The 17,412-nt window shown below is 31.8% G+C and overlaps 2 protein-coding genes across 5 annotated transcripts in view; one reads left to right on the forward strand and one right to left on the reverse strand.

Annotated features, from left to right (window-relative positions):
• Positions 1-4,644, forward strand: part of LOC139520770 (helicase POLQ-like) — a 38,379-nt gene extending 33,735 nt beyond the window's left edge. For all 4 annotated transcript variants that reach the window (XM_071313701.1, XM_071313700.1, XM_071313698.1 and 1 more), the window contains exons 16-20: positions 1,060-1,158; positions 1,977-2,150; positions 3,104-3,217; positions 3,561-3,695; positions 4,330-4,644. In XM_071313701.1, coding sequence (XP_071169802.1) covers positions 1,060-1,158; positions 1,977-2,150; positions 3,104-3,217; positions 3,561-3,695; positions 4,330-4,491 — 684 coding nt within the window. In that variant the 3' untranslated portion in view covers positions 4,492-4,644. The remainder of the gene's footprint in view (positions 1-1,059; positions 1,159-1,976; positions 2,151-3,103; positions 3,218-3,560; positions 3,696-4,329) is intronic.
• A 4,129-nt stretch (positions 4,645-8,773) lies between these two features.
• On the reverse strand, positions 8,774-12,586 carry LOC139518550 (complement C1q-like protein 3). The gene is made up of 3 exons (XM_071310042.1): positions 12,482-12,586; positions 11,744-11,794; positions 8,774-9,219 (listed from the first exon to the last, which is right to left on the reverse strand). Exons 1-3 carry the CDS (start codon positions 12,552-12,554, stop codon positions 8,789-8,791), a joined length of 555 nt encoding a protein of 184 aa, XP_071166143.1. The 5' UTR covers positions 12,555-12,586; the 3' UTR covers positions 8,774-8,788.
• Between the last annotated feature and the right edge of the window lie 4,826 nt (positions 12,587-17,412).

A 17,412-nucleotide genomic window follows, 5' to 3' on the forward strand; every position in this document is an offset into this window, starting at 1 on the left:
CTTTTATATTAAAAAAGGTTGTCAGGGGCAGAGGGATGTGCCATTGTAACAGGACTATGCTGGTATATTATTTGAAGGGTACACCATTTTGTATCCACAACTCTTCTATAACCACTTTTTGAATTTTATTGAAATTGATAATTTAATCTTAGAATATTTATGTGTACTATCTTTTTTTATGCCCCACCTATGATAGTAATGGGGCATTATGTTTTCTGATCTGTCTGTTCATCTGTTCGTCTGTTCGTCCCGCTTCAGGTTAAAGTTTTTGGTCAAGGTAGTTTTTGATGAAGTTGAAGTCCAATCAACTTTAAACTTAGTACACATGTTCCCCATGATATGATCTTTCTAATTTTAATGCCAAATTGTAGTTTTGACCCCAATTTCGTGGTCCACTGAACATAGAAAATGATTGAACAAAGTTCATATTAAATAGGTACTATTTTTCAGTGATAAAATTTCCCTAAATTCTGTTATGATTAATTTTAATGATTATTATTTTAAATTACGAGTTTTGATTTAAATATATTGGTGATATCAGATCAAGCAGTAGTGAGTTGTACTGTTTGTTTAAGCCTCACCATACAGTAATTATGTATTTTGTTTTCATGTCCATAAGCAATACAAGTTGCTTGTGTTGATTTAAAACAAAATAGACACAATACTTTAGGATAAACCTCTTTACCCGTAACTGTGCTAATGAAGAATTGAAACTTTATATCATTCATTTAAATACCTGACAAAGTTTTGCAATTTACTGTATTTGTTAGTGAGAAGTTTGTTTGTAAGAGAAACAATTTTACTGAACATATTCTGTTGAAATTTAGCTACCAGAATCTATCCAATATATTTAAAAGCCCAAATAGCAGCTTTTGTCCCCTGAGAGTTCACAGTTTTACAATAAGGATTGACTCTGATATTTGAATTTTCTTGAAAATACAGAACAGTTGAAATAAAACCTTTTTAAAAAAACAAATTAAGCATTACTTTAGCTTCATCATGTTCATGTTAGCTGTCAGGATTTTACAAGCTACTTTCTAAATATTTTCTTATTTTTAGCTGTCAGCTTTAGATACCATAGAATTGAAAGCAGCATCATTAATAGGTGTGCCTGAGAGTTACATAGCCATGAGAGCTTCTGGACAATGTTCTAGACAGGTAAGATAGGAAATCTATGCAGTCTAAGGAAAATATTTTCATGCCCCATTTATGGGAATTATGTTTTCTGGTCTGTCTGTCATTCCATCTATCTTTTCGTCTGTTCATCCCTTTGTCTGTCTGTCTGTTCCACTTCAGGTTAAAGTTTTTGGTCAAGGTAGTGTTTGATGAAGCTGAAGTCCAATCAACTTGAAACTTAGTACACGTGTTCCTTATGATATGATTTTATTATTTTTAATGCCAAATTAGAGATTTTCCCCCATTTTCACGGTCCACTGAACATAGAGAATGGTAGTGTGGATGGGGCATCCATGTACTAGGGCCACATTCTTGTTGTGGATGTTTTTTTAAATGTTATCAAAATATTTGAATTCTTTATTCTCAATCCACTTATTTAAAATCCTCTTTTAATGGGAAAATAAGCTTTAAATGCTTATTGGTTGGTTTTCAAATATGTATTTGTACAATAGTTTACTGTTATCAGGAATTCATAAGCACTTATGTTTTTTAAAAAACATGACTGTATTAGTTAGCATGGTTTTAGGATTGAAAGTATTATCATGAATAATTACTCTAACTTATTGAAATGTGAATATTGAAATAATGCTTCTAGCTTTAATTTAGAAAAAGACCTGAAGCATTATTTTCTTTGAATTGCAAAGTATTGTTAAAATATACGCTCAAAGCTTTAATGGTAGATTTCATTATTTTTGATAAAATCTTAACAAAATCAGATTAGTCTACTCCTTTTCATTTATAAGTCTATTCTTGACGTGATAATACAGACTTATTATCAAATGCTTATTTTAATATTTCAGAAAGTAAATGATTTTGTATTAAATCGCTTCTACCTCACCCTGATGTTGTACGAGTTATGGAAACAGAAAAGTTTATGGGAAGTTGCCGACAAGTTTCAGCAGCCAAGAGGATTCATACAGAATCTGTTGTCTAGTGCAGCAGGTTTTGCATCCTGTGTTTATCATTTTTGTCAGGTAACAGTCATGCCTGTGATAGACTGAACCTCAGATCAGATGATTGGGAAAGTTTGGTCAAGATTGTTTAAGTTTTTGAAAGATATCTTTTCAGTAATTTGAAACATAATTTCGTGTGCTATTTCATGAATCTATACACCATCAGGAAGTTTTCTGCAGTAGACGAGTCCTATCATCATTAAATTAAAACGATCCTTCAGCTGTCAAAACGAATCAGAAATTGTGCTTTATATGAAATTCTTTATAATCAGATAAATGTATTGACTTTCATTTTCAATCATTAATTTGGCAAAAATAAAATAGGAGAGGGCAAATGGTAAATAATAAATTATGCATTCATAATCATGTGATTGCTGAAACTCAAGGAAAAGAAATTTATTAACAAAAAACAGTCTATTATTTGAACTTGGAATTATTATCAATTATGGAATTTAAATAATTTCTTAGTTTGATTTTTTTTTAATAAATTCCATGTTTATTCTATACTTTAATGTTCTGTGCTGAGCACAACACGTTCTATTACAAAGAAGATACATGTAGTACATTTTCAATAGACTGTACTGTGCCGCTCACAACACTATCTATACAAAATACATTGTATGGAAAGTGTTATGATCAGCTCAAAAAATTATGATACCAAATAAACATGGAATGTATTAAAAATTTCAAGCACAAGAAATTATGCAAATTCCATAATTAAAAATAATTCCAAGTTCAAATAATAGACTGTTAAAAGCAGTTTTACTCTTTAAGGCAATAAAAGGATACAATTGAGAATGGAAAATTGGGAATGTGTCATAGAGCCAACAACCCGACTAAAGAGCAGAAAACATAATAAATGAAAATAAATATGAATCAATATTTACATTATGTAAAATTGAAAACTATAAATTCACTTTTTTGTACTATGTAAAAAAGTAACTTATATTGAAACAAACACATGTATTTTATAGGAATTAGAAGAGTTTTGGGCATACCAGGATTTGCTAGGAAATTTTGTTAAAAGACTGTCATATTGTGTCACGACAGAATTAATTCCCTTGATGGAAATTCCAGGTGTCAAACTGGTAAGTTCTCGTCTATATATTGTTTTTAGAGAGAAGAATAGATGTTTGATTCTGAAAAAGTTTAAACGGGTTGAATGCATAAGATTGATTTGCAATCTGAAATACAATTTTTTCTATGTGATGGAACTCCAATGATTAGATAGTAAGATTGATTAAAACAATTTTTGTTTAATAGGATGATGCGGCTAAGCACCATATGGTTATATCACATTAATAGATATAATGGCAGTAAGATGTGTAAAATATAAACATATTATTTTAATTTATATGTTGTGAACTACTTTTTAAGAACATTGTTTCGAATGATTCAATATAAGATGATATATTAATGAAACTTTTGTAGGGAAGAGCCAAACAGCTTCATTCCAGTGGATATAAAACATTAACCCATGTGGCACATGCTGATCCAGTGGACATTGTTAAACATATTAAACAGATATCTAAAAAGGCTGCTATACAGATTGTCACTTCTGCAAAGGTAAATGGTGCTGGAGAAAAGCTCCATATAGAGTTGAGCTACAAGTTTTAATACATTGAAATCTAAGCTTATATAATGAATTAACTTTAGATGAACATTTTGAAGAGAGGTGGTTTTTGTAGAAAATAATGCCTGACACTTTTTAAAAACAGTTTAAAGATCTTAAAGTGTTCGTTTGAATCTTACCGTTCTTGTTAATCACATTAACCTCATGTTTTATACACATACCGGTAAATGCATATTTTTTATTTGGGTATTTCATGGTCCCATGTAAAATATAATGAAACAATGATAATTTATTACACATTGCTTTCTTGCAGTATGAAATCAACATCACACTTCTAACTTTTCTACCTTATTTGTAGACAAATAACTGAGATGTCATCTTATGTATTTATATCTCATGTGAAATGTAATATGATATATTCCTGAAATACTTCATACTACTGCGTTGAACTAGACATAAACAATAAGTTTGATTTTCAAACCAGAAGTGACATTCTTCTTGGTTCACAGAGTGTTAATTTGTACTTTTAAATATATAGTGGTCATTGTACATGTATCAGTAAATTATGTGTGCCACGTAGGATGAAATCAAATTTTATTTTAACCAGATTTTCATATTTTGTTTTAGGTTCTTTTAAATGAAAAAGCAGAAGCATTGAGGGAAGAAGTTGAAGAACTTATAAATGTACCTGAAGGAAGTGTTTCCATGACAATGATTAGTTCTCAGGAATCTGACATTCTACCTCCTACCCCTGATGGTGCAAACTTCTCACAGGAATCAGTTACATGACATAACAGTGATTAAATGAAAAACTGTGCCATTTTAATTGGAGAAAAGAACTTCTTCTATATATATAAATGTGTTCATAAATATAGTGAAGTTTAAAGTGCAATCAGAAGTTGATAAATGTTAATATTAAAATTTTAATTTAACATCTATAAAGTTTTCCATATTGGTTGCCTTCTGTCAAGTGTTATTACTTGATAATTCTGTATTTGCTCAGTTAAGATGCTGGCTCATAATTCTATTTGTCCTGTTATTTTTATGCCCCACCTACGATAGTAGAGGGGCATTATGTTTTCTGGTCTGTGCGTCCGTTCGTCCGTCCGTCTGTTCGTACATTTTTATGCCCCACCTACGATAGTAGAGGGGCATTATGTTTTCTGGTCTGTGCGTCCGTTCGTCCGTCCGTCTGTTCGTTCGTTCGTTCGTTCGTCTGTTCGTTCGTCCGTCTGTCCCGCTTCAGGTTAAAGTTTTTGGTCAAGGTAGTTTTTGAAGAAGTTGAAGTCCAATCAACTTGAAACTTAGTACACATGTTCCTTATGATATGATCTTTCTAATTTTAAAGCCAAATTAAACTTTTGACCCCAATTTCACGGTCCACTGAACATAGAAAATGAAAGTGCATGTTTCAGGTTAAAGTTTTTGGTCAAGGTAGTTTTTGATGAAGTTGAAGTCCAATCAACTTGAAACTTAGTACAAATGTTCCCTATGATATTATCTTTCTAATTTTAAAGCCAAATTAAACTTTTGACCCCAATTTCACGGTCCACTGAACATAGAAAATGAAAGTGCATGTTTCAGGTTAAAGTTTTTGGTCAAGGTAGTTTTTGATGAAGTTGAAGTCCAATCAACTTGAAACTTAGTACACATGTTCCCTAGGATATTATCTTTCTAATTTTAATGCCTAATTATATTTTTTATCCAATTTCACGGTCCATTGAACATGGAAAATGATAGTGGGAGTGGGGCATCCGTGTACTTTGGACACATTCTTGTTTTAATTTATCTTTTGGTTAACAACTTGAACAAAATCACAAGACTTGACAGTGTATATGTTGAAAGCTGACTCAGAACAACTGTAGATAGATCAATACAAAAATAACTTTTTATGTCCCCACAACTGAAAATTGGAGGGTCATATTGTTTTATCCCTGTCCATCCATCCATTCACCTGTCCTTCCTTCTCTCTCCCTGTCAGTCCATCCCATTGTAGTATGAAGCTTCTCCATACAACTCTTGAATACTAGGATGTTTTCAGTTTGCTCGTGGTTTGTACATATATAGAAGGTGGGCATGTATTCAGAGTTAGATTTTGATTTATATTTGTTCTTTTGGGAGATAATTGAGCTTTGTCAGTTTTTGAGTACCTGGTAAATACATGCATAAGGGGTGCTTAGTTTGTCCGGATAACCACCTCCTGAAGGGAATCATAGACTAAGTGCTCCTATGCTCATCTATGTGTATTTTAAAATAATACTTTTCATCTGCTGGGGCATCATTTGTGTCAGTCATACATTGTTTTTTTTTATGATACAGTTACATCAGAGTGGATCACATAATCTAGTTGAAACTTTTCTAGAAGGGTAAGTATTATGTGCTCCATTTGGTAATGCCATTTTTAGAACAAATCTGGTAAAAATTCTAAATTAAGGCGAAGCTATGTCATATTTCATTTTTGATAACATTTGTCTTCATTCCTTTTGTGTTTCTTTCTTACATATGACCTACATATGATCTGTACTTAAACATCCCGTCATTTTGTTATTGTGCTGTGGTTAAATTGTTTTTTTTTTATATATATTTTTATTTTAAAAGTGATTAAGATAATGACACAAAGTTGACTGCTGCACCCCAATTTTTTACATTTTTACCTATTATGGCGGTTTGTTTTGTTCACACATTATTGTAACTATAATGGGATTTTATGCGACTGTCATACAAGTGAGTTGTTAAGCTAGTTATAAAACCAGTTTTTTTCTACCATTTTCTACAAAAGAAAATGCCTGTACCATGTCAGGAATATGACAGTTGTTGTCCATTCGTTTGATGTGTTTAATCATTTGTTTTTGCCATTTGATTAGGGACTTGCCATTTTAAAATTTCCTCAGAGTTCAATACTCTGGTGATTTTACTTTTTACTGCAAACTGAATAAACCACTGACTGACTGGATAACTACATTTCTAAGGAAACATATTTCAGATATGACAATTTGCAATTAAAATTACTAGAAGAAGAAATTCAAGTTACTGTTGTATGCAGTTGACGACTGTTAAAATAAATGCTTAAGGGCGAGTTGGATATGCGAAGACAAGATATTTTACCGGAATTTATCAAAACTGTGAACGACAAACACAGGTTTCTAAACCATTCAAGAAGCCTGCAGATGTTTATGTTTTAGACTTCCTTCATGGCAAGTTTATTGTTATTCCAGCACACCGCCTTATGTAATGTTGATCTGATAGTCAAACATTATCATGTAGAATATTGTCAAACTAAAGAATTTGGAATTCATTGCAAATTTGAATAACACATATACCCTCGCATGGTTCACGAGAGAATTTTAGAAATTCACAAAAGAAAGATATATAGGAGGTCGTCTAGATGTTTGACCATGTTGACAAAACACATTTCATAACCTGTTACTACCATTCTTTTTACAGGAAAAGACAGCCATCAAAATAAGTTTATTATATATATTTTCCAAGTGGCGTCAATCAGATTGTGATTCTTATAATAAACTAGGAAGATGATTCTCAGCACAAATGTTATAATAAAACTTAATTTTTCTACGCTCTAGGCGTAACTTTCCATCGTGCTCAATTAAAAGAGTGATAGTTTCAAAAACAGATTTTCTATAGAGATGGAAATGGTACATATAAGTTCTTTATTTCAAAGAATCAAACATCTTAAATTGTTAAGAACCGTAAATATTCTATCATCAAATACACCACAGGTGATATTAAAATGCTGGACTTTTTAATCAATATCATATTTGTTGAGTGTGTTTGATTGGTATTTGAACAGGTAGTCGGTATTCCATAAGGTTTTAATTCTGCACCTCTAGTGACCGACTTATTGTTTACTCGCATGAAGCAGTAATCACAGAACACCAAAGACAAATAAAAAACATCTAGCTAAGTTCGTTTTCCCTTTATTTCTGCTATATTGAAGATGTCCTGTCACGAAGTAGCCCATACTTCAATGAGTGCTTGCATCTTGTATGTCCCATGGTGCCTGAGATTAACGACGCTACCGAAACTATAAAATATTTTTTATCTTATAATGGTGTTGAATTGACTTATGTATTCACTGTAGCTATTAAGTTAAAAGATGTTGATTTAGCGGTCCATGCATATCTTTGCATGTATTTTTGGCAACAATCAAATTATTTACATGTGTTCATCTAACCAATATGCTTGGGGAACAAAATAGTCTATTTCAACAAATAGACAATAACAAAATGAAAGACTAAACAGCACACACATCAAAAATTATCTTACCTCCTATATATTTCTAGGAATATGATTGGTTAAAAGCGTCCGCCTGGAGTCTGAGTATATTTCATATTAGGTTAGTAGGGAGGCGGGGCTTATTTCATACACGGTTAGTAGTGGTGAAGATGATTTTGATAATACCATTTTAACTCCAGATTTTCTCTCCCTACCAACACCAAAGAAAAATTCCACGCTAAAATTGCATTCTACAAATCTAGATTCGTCGTTTGCCAAAATGGAAAACTTGACAACTGATCAGTATTTTTGGTTTATTCCAAGACCGCGTAAAGGATTTTTTATCGGAATATTTTTAGTCACATATGACCTTTTGCACGATCTTCGTGATTTTGATGGAGAATAGTAGCAGCGTTTCACTTCCATTCAAATGTTTCAGCTTTCACGTGATTTAATATCCTGCTTGAAAGATCAAAAGAATCCTGGAACGCCATCAAAGTTTTCTTTGATAAAAAAATCACAGCGCTATGACCATGATAGAGGGTAAATTTTTTAACACCCTTAAATTAGGAAAATCTCAACATCTTGAATATTTCCAAACTAAAATGATTGAAACGAAAACCCTTTTACACAAACCTGATCATAAGATTTTATCATGATTCATAGAGGGCCTACTGTAGAAAATTGTATTTTTCGTACGAGCTGGCCAGCCATATTTAATTTTTATAATCCGAGCGAGTAGTAACCCGGATTTATCATATGGCAATATAGACTTCAGCAATAACCAAACCAGATACCAAGAGGTCTTCTTCTGATAATAAAAAGAAAAAAAATCAACTGAATTTAAATTTATTTATTTAGCAATCAGATAGCCTGAAAATGTGCTGTAATGATTGGGGTCACTATAAAATATGTTACTGGAATATTGGCTATTGCTATAAGACTTTACAACTACTTGATCCTTTTTCTTTAAATCCAATACCATGCTGAGTGACCCTGTTTGGTAAGTGGAAGACGTTGTGTACATACTGGCAATTTTAATAGTATTGTGCCAAAGACTCGCAATCAAGGTTTTTCCATTTTGACTCATAATCACTGATGTAAATTGATAAACTCCAGCAAGAGGTGCAGTGAAAATACCTGTGCTGGGGCTGTAGCCATTTTGTATGTTTGTAAAGACTTTGTCGAACTTGACAACCTTATTTGTGGAGAGTGATATTTGCTTTGTTAAAACAGCTGAAAAGGCAGGAATCGTCTTCCTGTTTAACAGTTCGCAGGTTTTATCTACAAAAATAATGCATATTATTGTTAAATGTTAATAAGATCTCGGACAAAAATCATAAAATAAAAGTACCAAAAAGTAAATACAAAAATCTGTGAAGGCTTCTCTGATTTTTTTCTAATAGTTCTAGTTGGCATTATTAAGAGGATGGTCTTTCACTTTACCATCAGGTTTCAGTTGCACTTCGGTGTTTCTGCTGTTTCGTTGTTTTTCTCTTATAGTTGATGTGTTCCCCTTGGTTTCAGTTTGTAACCGGTATTTGGTTTCTCTCAATCGATTCATGACTTTCTAACAGCTGTATACTACTGTTGCCTTTATTTGATATTGATTTACATTGTTTTAACGTTTGATTTTATTGTGAGGAATGTTTTCGGGTTGTTCCAAAAGTTATTTGTTAAGTGGAAGACGACTGATTAAAATTATATCATTCTATAGTTGGAGATATTATGGAAATAATTGTACAAATCGTTATAATGATGCTTTGAACTAATTTTCAGGCATGTATCATCATTTGCACAATTCCCTCGATTTTGCTTGCTAATATCTTCCACTACTAGATTTAAGTTATTAAATTATCATAATTCTAGTCATTTAAACAAAATTGCAGTTACCATTATGACGTCTATTAAAGTTAAATATAAATATAGGAAGATGTGGTGTGAGTGCCAATGAGACAACTCTCCTTCCAAATAACAATTTATAAAAGTAAACCATTATAGGTCAATGCACGGCCTTCAACACGGAACCTTGGCTCACACTGAACAACAAGCTATAAAGGGCCCCAAAATTAAAAAAGTGTAAAACCATTCAAATATGCATATTTAGATAATAATAGACTTACGAAAATATTTATTAAATGCTATTCCTTCTAAACACTCTTAAAAGCTGCATATTAAAAAATTGAATAAGGGTCTATATAAACTTTGACAGAAAAAAGATTAGATTAAAAGTATACATCACTTGTTATACGCCCGTCAAAAATTTTGACGGGACGTATTATGGTATACAAATGTCCGGTGTCCGTCCGTCTGTCTGTCCGTCTGTCCTGCGTAAACATGTCGCACCGTAACTTGAGAACGACTTATCCAAATTTCATGAAACTTAATATAGTTGTTTCTTATGATGGTCAAATGATCTGATACTTTTTGGTGAAAATAAGATTTAAACTTTTTGAGTTACGACACTTTATAACTAAAACAGGGGTGTGGTTTTTTCTCATGTCGCACTGTATCTCAAAAACGATTCTTGATTATGACTTAAAACTTTAAACACTTCTTAGTTATATTAATCTCAATATCTGTATACTTTTTGGTGATGATTCAAAATTTCATTTTTGAGTTATTGAGTATTTTGTAAAAAAAGGGGGAGGTTTTTTTTACATGTCGCGCCATATCTCAAAAACTATTTATGATTATTGCTTAAAACTTTACACATGTCTTTTTTATATTAATCTAAAGATCTGTATACTTTTTGGTGATGATTCAAAATTTTATTTTTGAGTTATTAGTATTTTGTAAAAAAGGGGGATGGTTTTTTACATGTTGTGCCGTATCTCAAAAATGATTTATGATTATTGCTTAAAACTTTACACACTTCTTTGTTTTATTAATCTAAAGATCTGTATACTCTTTGGTGATTATTCAAAATTTTATTTTTGAGTTACTGAGTATTTTGTAAAACAGGGGAGGGTTTTTTACATGTCGCGCCGTATCTCAAAAATAATTTATGATTATTGCATAAAACTTTACACACTTCTTTGTTATATTAATCTAAAGATCTGTATACTTTTTGGTTTTGATTCAAAATTTTATTTTGGTAATATTTAGCTTTTTGTAAAAAAAAAAAAAAAAAAACAGGGTGGGGGGTTTCACATGTCCCGCCGTGTCTCTAAAACAATATATGGTTATTGCTTAAAACTTTCTCAGAAACTATTCATGATTATTGCATAAGACTTCCACATAAGACGTCGGGCGTATCATGCGCTCATGGCGCAGCTGTTTATTATGTGATACGGGCCTCAATGAACTCAATTTTGTTTTAATTCATAATTGAGGGTTGAAAAAGAATATCGGTTTTTGTCAGTCATAGTAAATAAACATACAATGATACAAATGCCCGACAATCCGCAAGTTTTTAGAGTTTGTCGTCCGTCAAAGTTTAGTTTTAGATAAATAAGGTACAACTCATTTTGTTATGAATTCAAACATAATGGCATGGATGGATCACAAAATACATGTCGAGTTTGATTTTCATGTTTATATAACAATTTTTTTTTCATCTTGTATATCTTAAAACTTGAATTCATTTCCATGTGTTGACTAAAGCATTATTTTACTTTTTTTTACCTTATACATGTTATAAGAATTTAACTGTAAGAAGGATGTAGGGTAGCTTTTCAGTGCTTAAATTCAGGTCGTTTTGACTCCGGTGAGAACCTTATTCTTTTGCAATCCACCTCATATTTTAATATAATGTACATTGCTACTGTTTATGAAACTATTTTAAATACTATTACTTAAAACTTACATGAATCTTTCTTTAAAAACATTTCAACTAGATCCTTCAGAAGGGAACTCTCTGAAATAATATGTAAGAAAGAAAGTAAATATCTATTATAGTGGCATGTCTAATAATAGTATACCAAAATACAAATATATTACATAAACAATAGAATACCGCCGAACCAGTGGGTCTATCAGTCACCTTCAAAATATTTAAACGTCTTTCGTATATTACGGATTTCAAAAAAAAATAATGAAAATGATTTGGGTATATCTAAAATGATAAATTCATAATGATGAACTAAAAGTTGAATAAAAATGAAATAATTAAAAGAATTAATGAACTAAAAGTTGAATAAAAATGAAATAATTAAAAGAATTAATCAATGTCCTGTTGAATAGATAATCATTTGATATTTATTATAAAGAAATGAAGGTATTTAGATTGACTTTGAAGTAACCTTTTTACATTTTGATATATCAAACAAATATACTTGTTACTGTCAACTACACGATCAAAATTGAAATGGCAATACACTGTTTATTAAGTTTTCATGTGTATAACCGTAGACATTTTAAACAATTTGTCATGTTGAAAACTAATTAAATTTACTCTTTGTTTTACTATTTTAACCTTAAAAAAATGCAAATTAAGCATTAGTATCAACAATTGTATAATTTTAACTGTCTAAATCTTGATATCAAATGTAAGACTTGTTGTAAAATTGCATGTTATATAAATTAGTGCCATACAATTATTTACCTAGTTTAACATCACAGGATCCCAGTATCATCTCTCCATACATAACCAATGTAAGAACAATGATGCTGTACATTATTGTTAGATTTGTAATATATTCCAAGGCAGTAATTCTTGATATATGAAATGATTCAATATCTTAGTAAACTGTTATATACAGAGCAAGGCTAGAGGAAACTTGATTTCTAAATGAAACTTGATGCAGTTAATGAGTTTGAGCATGCAACAGTTTTTGGAACCAAACCAATTAATGTGATTCCTGGAATATTCCTGAATATTTGCAGGGTAAGCCTACATGTAGTTGTAATTGTAGCATATAAAGTAAATAAAATGACAAAAAAAACTAGAGTACAGATTTTGACTTGTTTGTAGCAAAACTAGCTTTGAACTTTTGTCATTCATAATAGGCAAACGTTATAAGAAGAAAACCAACATATAAATTAAAACATGTATATAGAAAGACTAGATCGATAGTTCCAATACCGATCAAACTTTGCTACCGACTCTGTAGAAAATTTGACCAAAAAATTATAACATTTCAAACAGTGAGCATAATACTCCTATGATTCACTTTTAGGGTTAGTATTGATTACCCCTACAACTATCAAATAGAGAAAAGAACCAATTAAACATATATCGATACACAATTTGTTTGTGAAGTGTCATTTGGAAGAACAGTATTTTTTCTGGGTGGCTAAGTTGCATCAAAACTATCACCTTGCTTTTAGAATTTCATAATAACTCGTCTAAACATCAGCCCAACAATGTCATTTCTGTTAATATATTGAATCGATATATGGATCTGAAGTACAAAAAAAAAATATATTGACACCTTATGATTGTGGCATACCATCTTGGCCACAACTTTATTGTTTTTCGTTTAGAATTAAATTTATATTAAGATCCATTTTGTTACCTCTTGTGATCAATTTTATTTGGCAATCGCCAATGGCAGTCAGCAGGGTTAAAGAACATCATTTGTTCGATCTGTTGGTCAAATGCGTTTTGTTTAAATATACTTTTTCACTTTTTTTGGTCTTTTGGAAAATGTTGTTTGTGCAGTTTTTAGACCGTTCTTCAACGAAATTTGTTTACATGCACACGTATACAAATTGCGGTTTTTATCCAACGCAATCATAGGTTTGAACGTAGTTTTCAATTTAGACTTGTATATAACATTGTCGGGTTGATGTTAAGACGAGTTGTATATACATAATGTACAGAGCCATGTATCACCATCGCTGCTGGTGATCCGATGGATAAATCTGTTGTAGAGTTGTCACTGGCTCAGACGTACTTATAAATATAATTATTTTCTGTGACTGTATCTTACCTTAATTTGTAGGATCCTTTACCATAGATAATTTAGCTGATCTGTAAAAAATAACATCTTCATGCCTTATATATCATGTACTATAGTACGCCGCTAGATAAAAACTGACGTGGAAAGGTAACACCCGGCCACCGAAAGCTTAATTTTTAAAGCCCAGGTAGTCGTGTGGTATAGCGGGACGGCTACCGTGCAGGCGATTTGGTGTCACGATATCTCAGTAGCATGGGTTCGAATCCCGACGAGGGAAGAACCGAACATTTGCGAAAGCAAATTTACAGATCTAACATTGCTGGGTTGATGTTTAGACGAGTTGTATCTATATATTATATATATATATATATATCAGTCTAAAGATTTGCACAACGGTACTGATATAAGATGTTATAATACGAAAATGTTGTTATTAAATCGTGCTGACAAATATTTCGGCTCAACAAATGGCCTTCTTCAAGTGTCACAAGTTTTAACATCAGTATTGTTAAAACTTGTGACACTTGAAGAAGGCCATTTGTTGAGCCGAAATATTTGTCAGCACGATTTAATAACAACATTTTCGTATTATAACATCTTATATCAGTACCGTTGTGCAAATCTTTAGACTGATATAATTTTTTCCTTATCTGCATAGTATCGCCTATTCTAGACGATCCGGTACATAGTAAATTTGCTGGTTGGTCGTTTTTATAGACTTTTATAGACTTATATATATATATATTGAATCGCTTATAGAAATTGAAAGAGTGATGTTAAGACTGTCATATTTTGTACAGCAGAGCCTGACATCCGAATTTCAGGAGTCAAACTGTTCTGTTCTTTATTTGTAAAAAAAAAAGAGGAATGAATATGTTCTTGTCTTATTTATATTTGAAAAAGAAATTCAGTGATAGAAATGCTAAAATTTGTTGATAATCTGGGGTTGGTTTTTTTATGCGTCAGAACCTTGATGATAAAACAGTGGCTGAGAGTGGTCTAAGGAGTCCATCTACTGCGACTGCTATCCTGTTTACATTGACATGGTGAGTTCGAACCTTACGTGTTGCAGGTGTGTTCTACTTATATCATAATTGAATAATTTAATTTTGGATGTAACGCGTCTTCTGATTGGCTGACGTTATTTTGTTATGAGCCCATAGACATAATTTAGTCATGTGACCGTGACATCATCAACGTTTTTTCATGGTTTTTTACGGTTTAAAATGGAATTTAGAATTAAATTATAAGAAATGACTGTAATAACATAAAAAAAAATGTGGTGCACACTGTTAAATAACCCGCTACGCGCGTTTTTCAGTGTGCACCAAATTTTTTTGTTATTTCTTCATAGACAGCAAAAATATTACAGTCATTCCTTAAATAGAAATGACGAGTTTCCTCCTGCAGGTCGTTGGTTATCATTAGTTACTCCGGTTTTCTCCAGCTGCTGCAATATAGCCAAGAGGATTGAAAGTTGCGAAAAACACCAACAGTCAACCAATTGAATGAATATTGCTTATTGTCATGTTAACATAATATTGCATTTTACCAAAATTATCGAAAAAATGAGTAACTGCATTTTAAATCCCCTATAAAAATAAGTATGATTCCTAACCACATATAGCATTCTTGTCGATTTTCAGAATGGATACGTTTGGACGTTTATGAAATGACGAGCTTTCGTGCCTTTCACAACTAGACCTGTTTTGGAGTTCGGTGACTTTATATGGACACCTTTGGGTGTATCGGACACGTTTGGGGGGATGGACACGTTTCTGAGTGTTACATACATGTATTTATCGAGTTAAAGCAAATATTAAATTTATGTACCTAGTTAAAACAAATATGTGAAAATTAGATTGAAAGTGCTCTCATGCCTTTTCTTGATGAACTCAATTTAAACATAATTCTGAAATGTTTAGACATGTACATGTATAATCAATACAGAGATTAAGTTTAAAAGACATTACACTTCGTAAAGTCATCGTTTTTTATTCCTGTTTGAAAAATTGTTATGCAAAACAGCGTTGTAAGAGCTGTCATTTGCATTTCGTGGTAGACTTTCAAACGTTTATACGAAACGTTTATACGAAAGGTTTCATTCCACCTAACATTGATTGTATTTAAAAACCATCGCCAATTCGAAGTGTTTAAGGAAGTTTGAGATATATTTCCTATGGATTGATTTATTTTCGTGGGTACCAATAGTTATCAAATGTACCAGGATTATGATTTAGTACGCCATTTGTTGTGGATTGAAGGAAACAAGCATTTTCGTCAAACATTTATATGAGAGGTCTTAATCAACAATTGAAAGACCGTGCCATAAAGCACATGCTGTCTGATAAGGTATAGGCATAAAGACCATCAGAAATTTGAATTTGGGGAAAAGTTTCTTTTCAAGCACTTTTAACTGATCTTTTATTTTTCTATAAGTAATTTTGTTGATGTCTATAAAACCTTGTAAATCCACAAAAAATAGGTGAATATTTGTTTATCCCTGGCTTTTGTGGCGTACTATACATCATGGTTTTCAGTGGTGATTAAACGCTGTATTGTAAACTTTTAGGCGCTTTTATCCTTGTTCTCTCGTCTTTGACAACCATTCCTCATATTTTTATGTTTTATATTCATTGAGACTCCACATTACAATTCTTGATTCATCATAAGATGTTAAATGCGCTATCATATATATTATCCTAGACTGATGGATTGAACTTGTAGTAGAAGTAGTAAACTGTATGAAGATCTGACTGAAACATTCTCGCTCTAAAGGAGGGAGATGATCGTATTTTGAAAATTCTGGCGAACAAATTTATACGCCTGTTATCTTTGATACAGTTTTATCTATCACTGGGTTGATGCCTCTGTTCATGGAAATTTCCTTCTCATTGGTATTGTGTTGACATATGGACATTTTTATTATTGATCACAAAACTGTATTCTTCGAAACGCTAAGGCTTTTGTACCCACAAGAAACGTATTGCCTGAGCTGTATGGGACAAAAACATTGCGGAAGTTTGAGTCTTCGTTGCTCTTCTTGGTCAACTGCATACTTTATATTGCCTTTCAACCTTTTTTTTTCGAGCGTGTCTAGCGAATCTTTTGAGGAAGAGATGCACGTCTGGCGTAAAAAGATATACCAGTAAGCGTCATTCGAAATACCAATAATGTTCTATCCAAAGATAAGTTACCGGTACCTGAGCTGTAGTTCCTCAATGCTCTTTAACTTCGTTCTTGATTTGTTTGGCCTATTAACATTTATATTCTATCTTCACTGCTGAGTCTTCTTTAGACAAATTGCGCGTCTGTTTTACAAAATTATAAGCCTGACATCATTGATATTTTTTCATCCCCGATGGCAACACCAGTTCAGTAGTAAACACCTCTGGGTTGACATGAAATATCCCTTTTATGGTCATATTTATAAACTAACTGTTAACGGAAATTTGAATCTTTAAAATACTGATGATTTTAACTTAATTTGATCTCATAGTGACTCATATGCAACGAAACGCGATTTCAATATTATAAACCTGTTGTAAAGATGTTTTTGACCTTTTTTAAAGAAATATGCACATTAATTAGAAGATAACTTTTACTTTTTTGGTGTAATTTAAATTGACAA

Source organism: Mytilus edulis, chromosome 4, assembly GCF_963676685.1.
Source record: "Mytilus edulis chromosome 4, xbMytEdul2.2, whole genome shotgun sequence".
NCBI classification, from domain to species: Eukaryota; Metazoa; Mollusca; class Bivalvia; order Mytilida; family Mytilidae; genus Mytilus; species Mytilus edulis.

What these genes read in the sequence shown, in the direction of transcription:
- LOC139518550 (XM_071310042.1), bottom strand. Translation starts at nt 12,554, where the DNA reads ATGTACAGCATCATTGTTCTTACATTGGTTATGTATGGAGAGATGATA. An exon ending in ATCCTGTGATGTTAAACTAG is followed by an intron (nt 11,795 to 12,481) that starts GTAAATAATTGT and finishes ATATTATTTCAG; the next exon opens with AGAGTTCCCTTCTGAAGGAT. An exon ending in GTTTTTAAAGAAAGATTCAT is followed by an intron (nt 9,220 to 11,743) that starts GTAAGTTTTAAG and finishes TTATTTTTGTAG; the next exon opens with ATAAAACCTGCGAACTGTTA.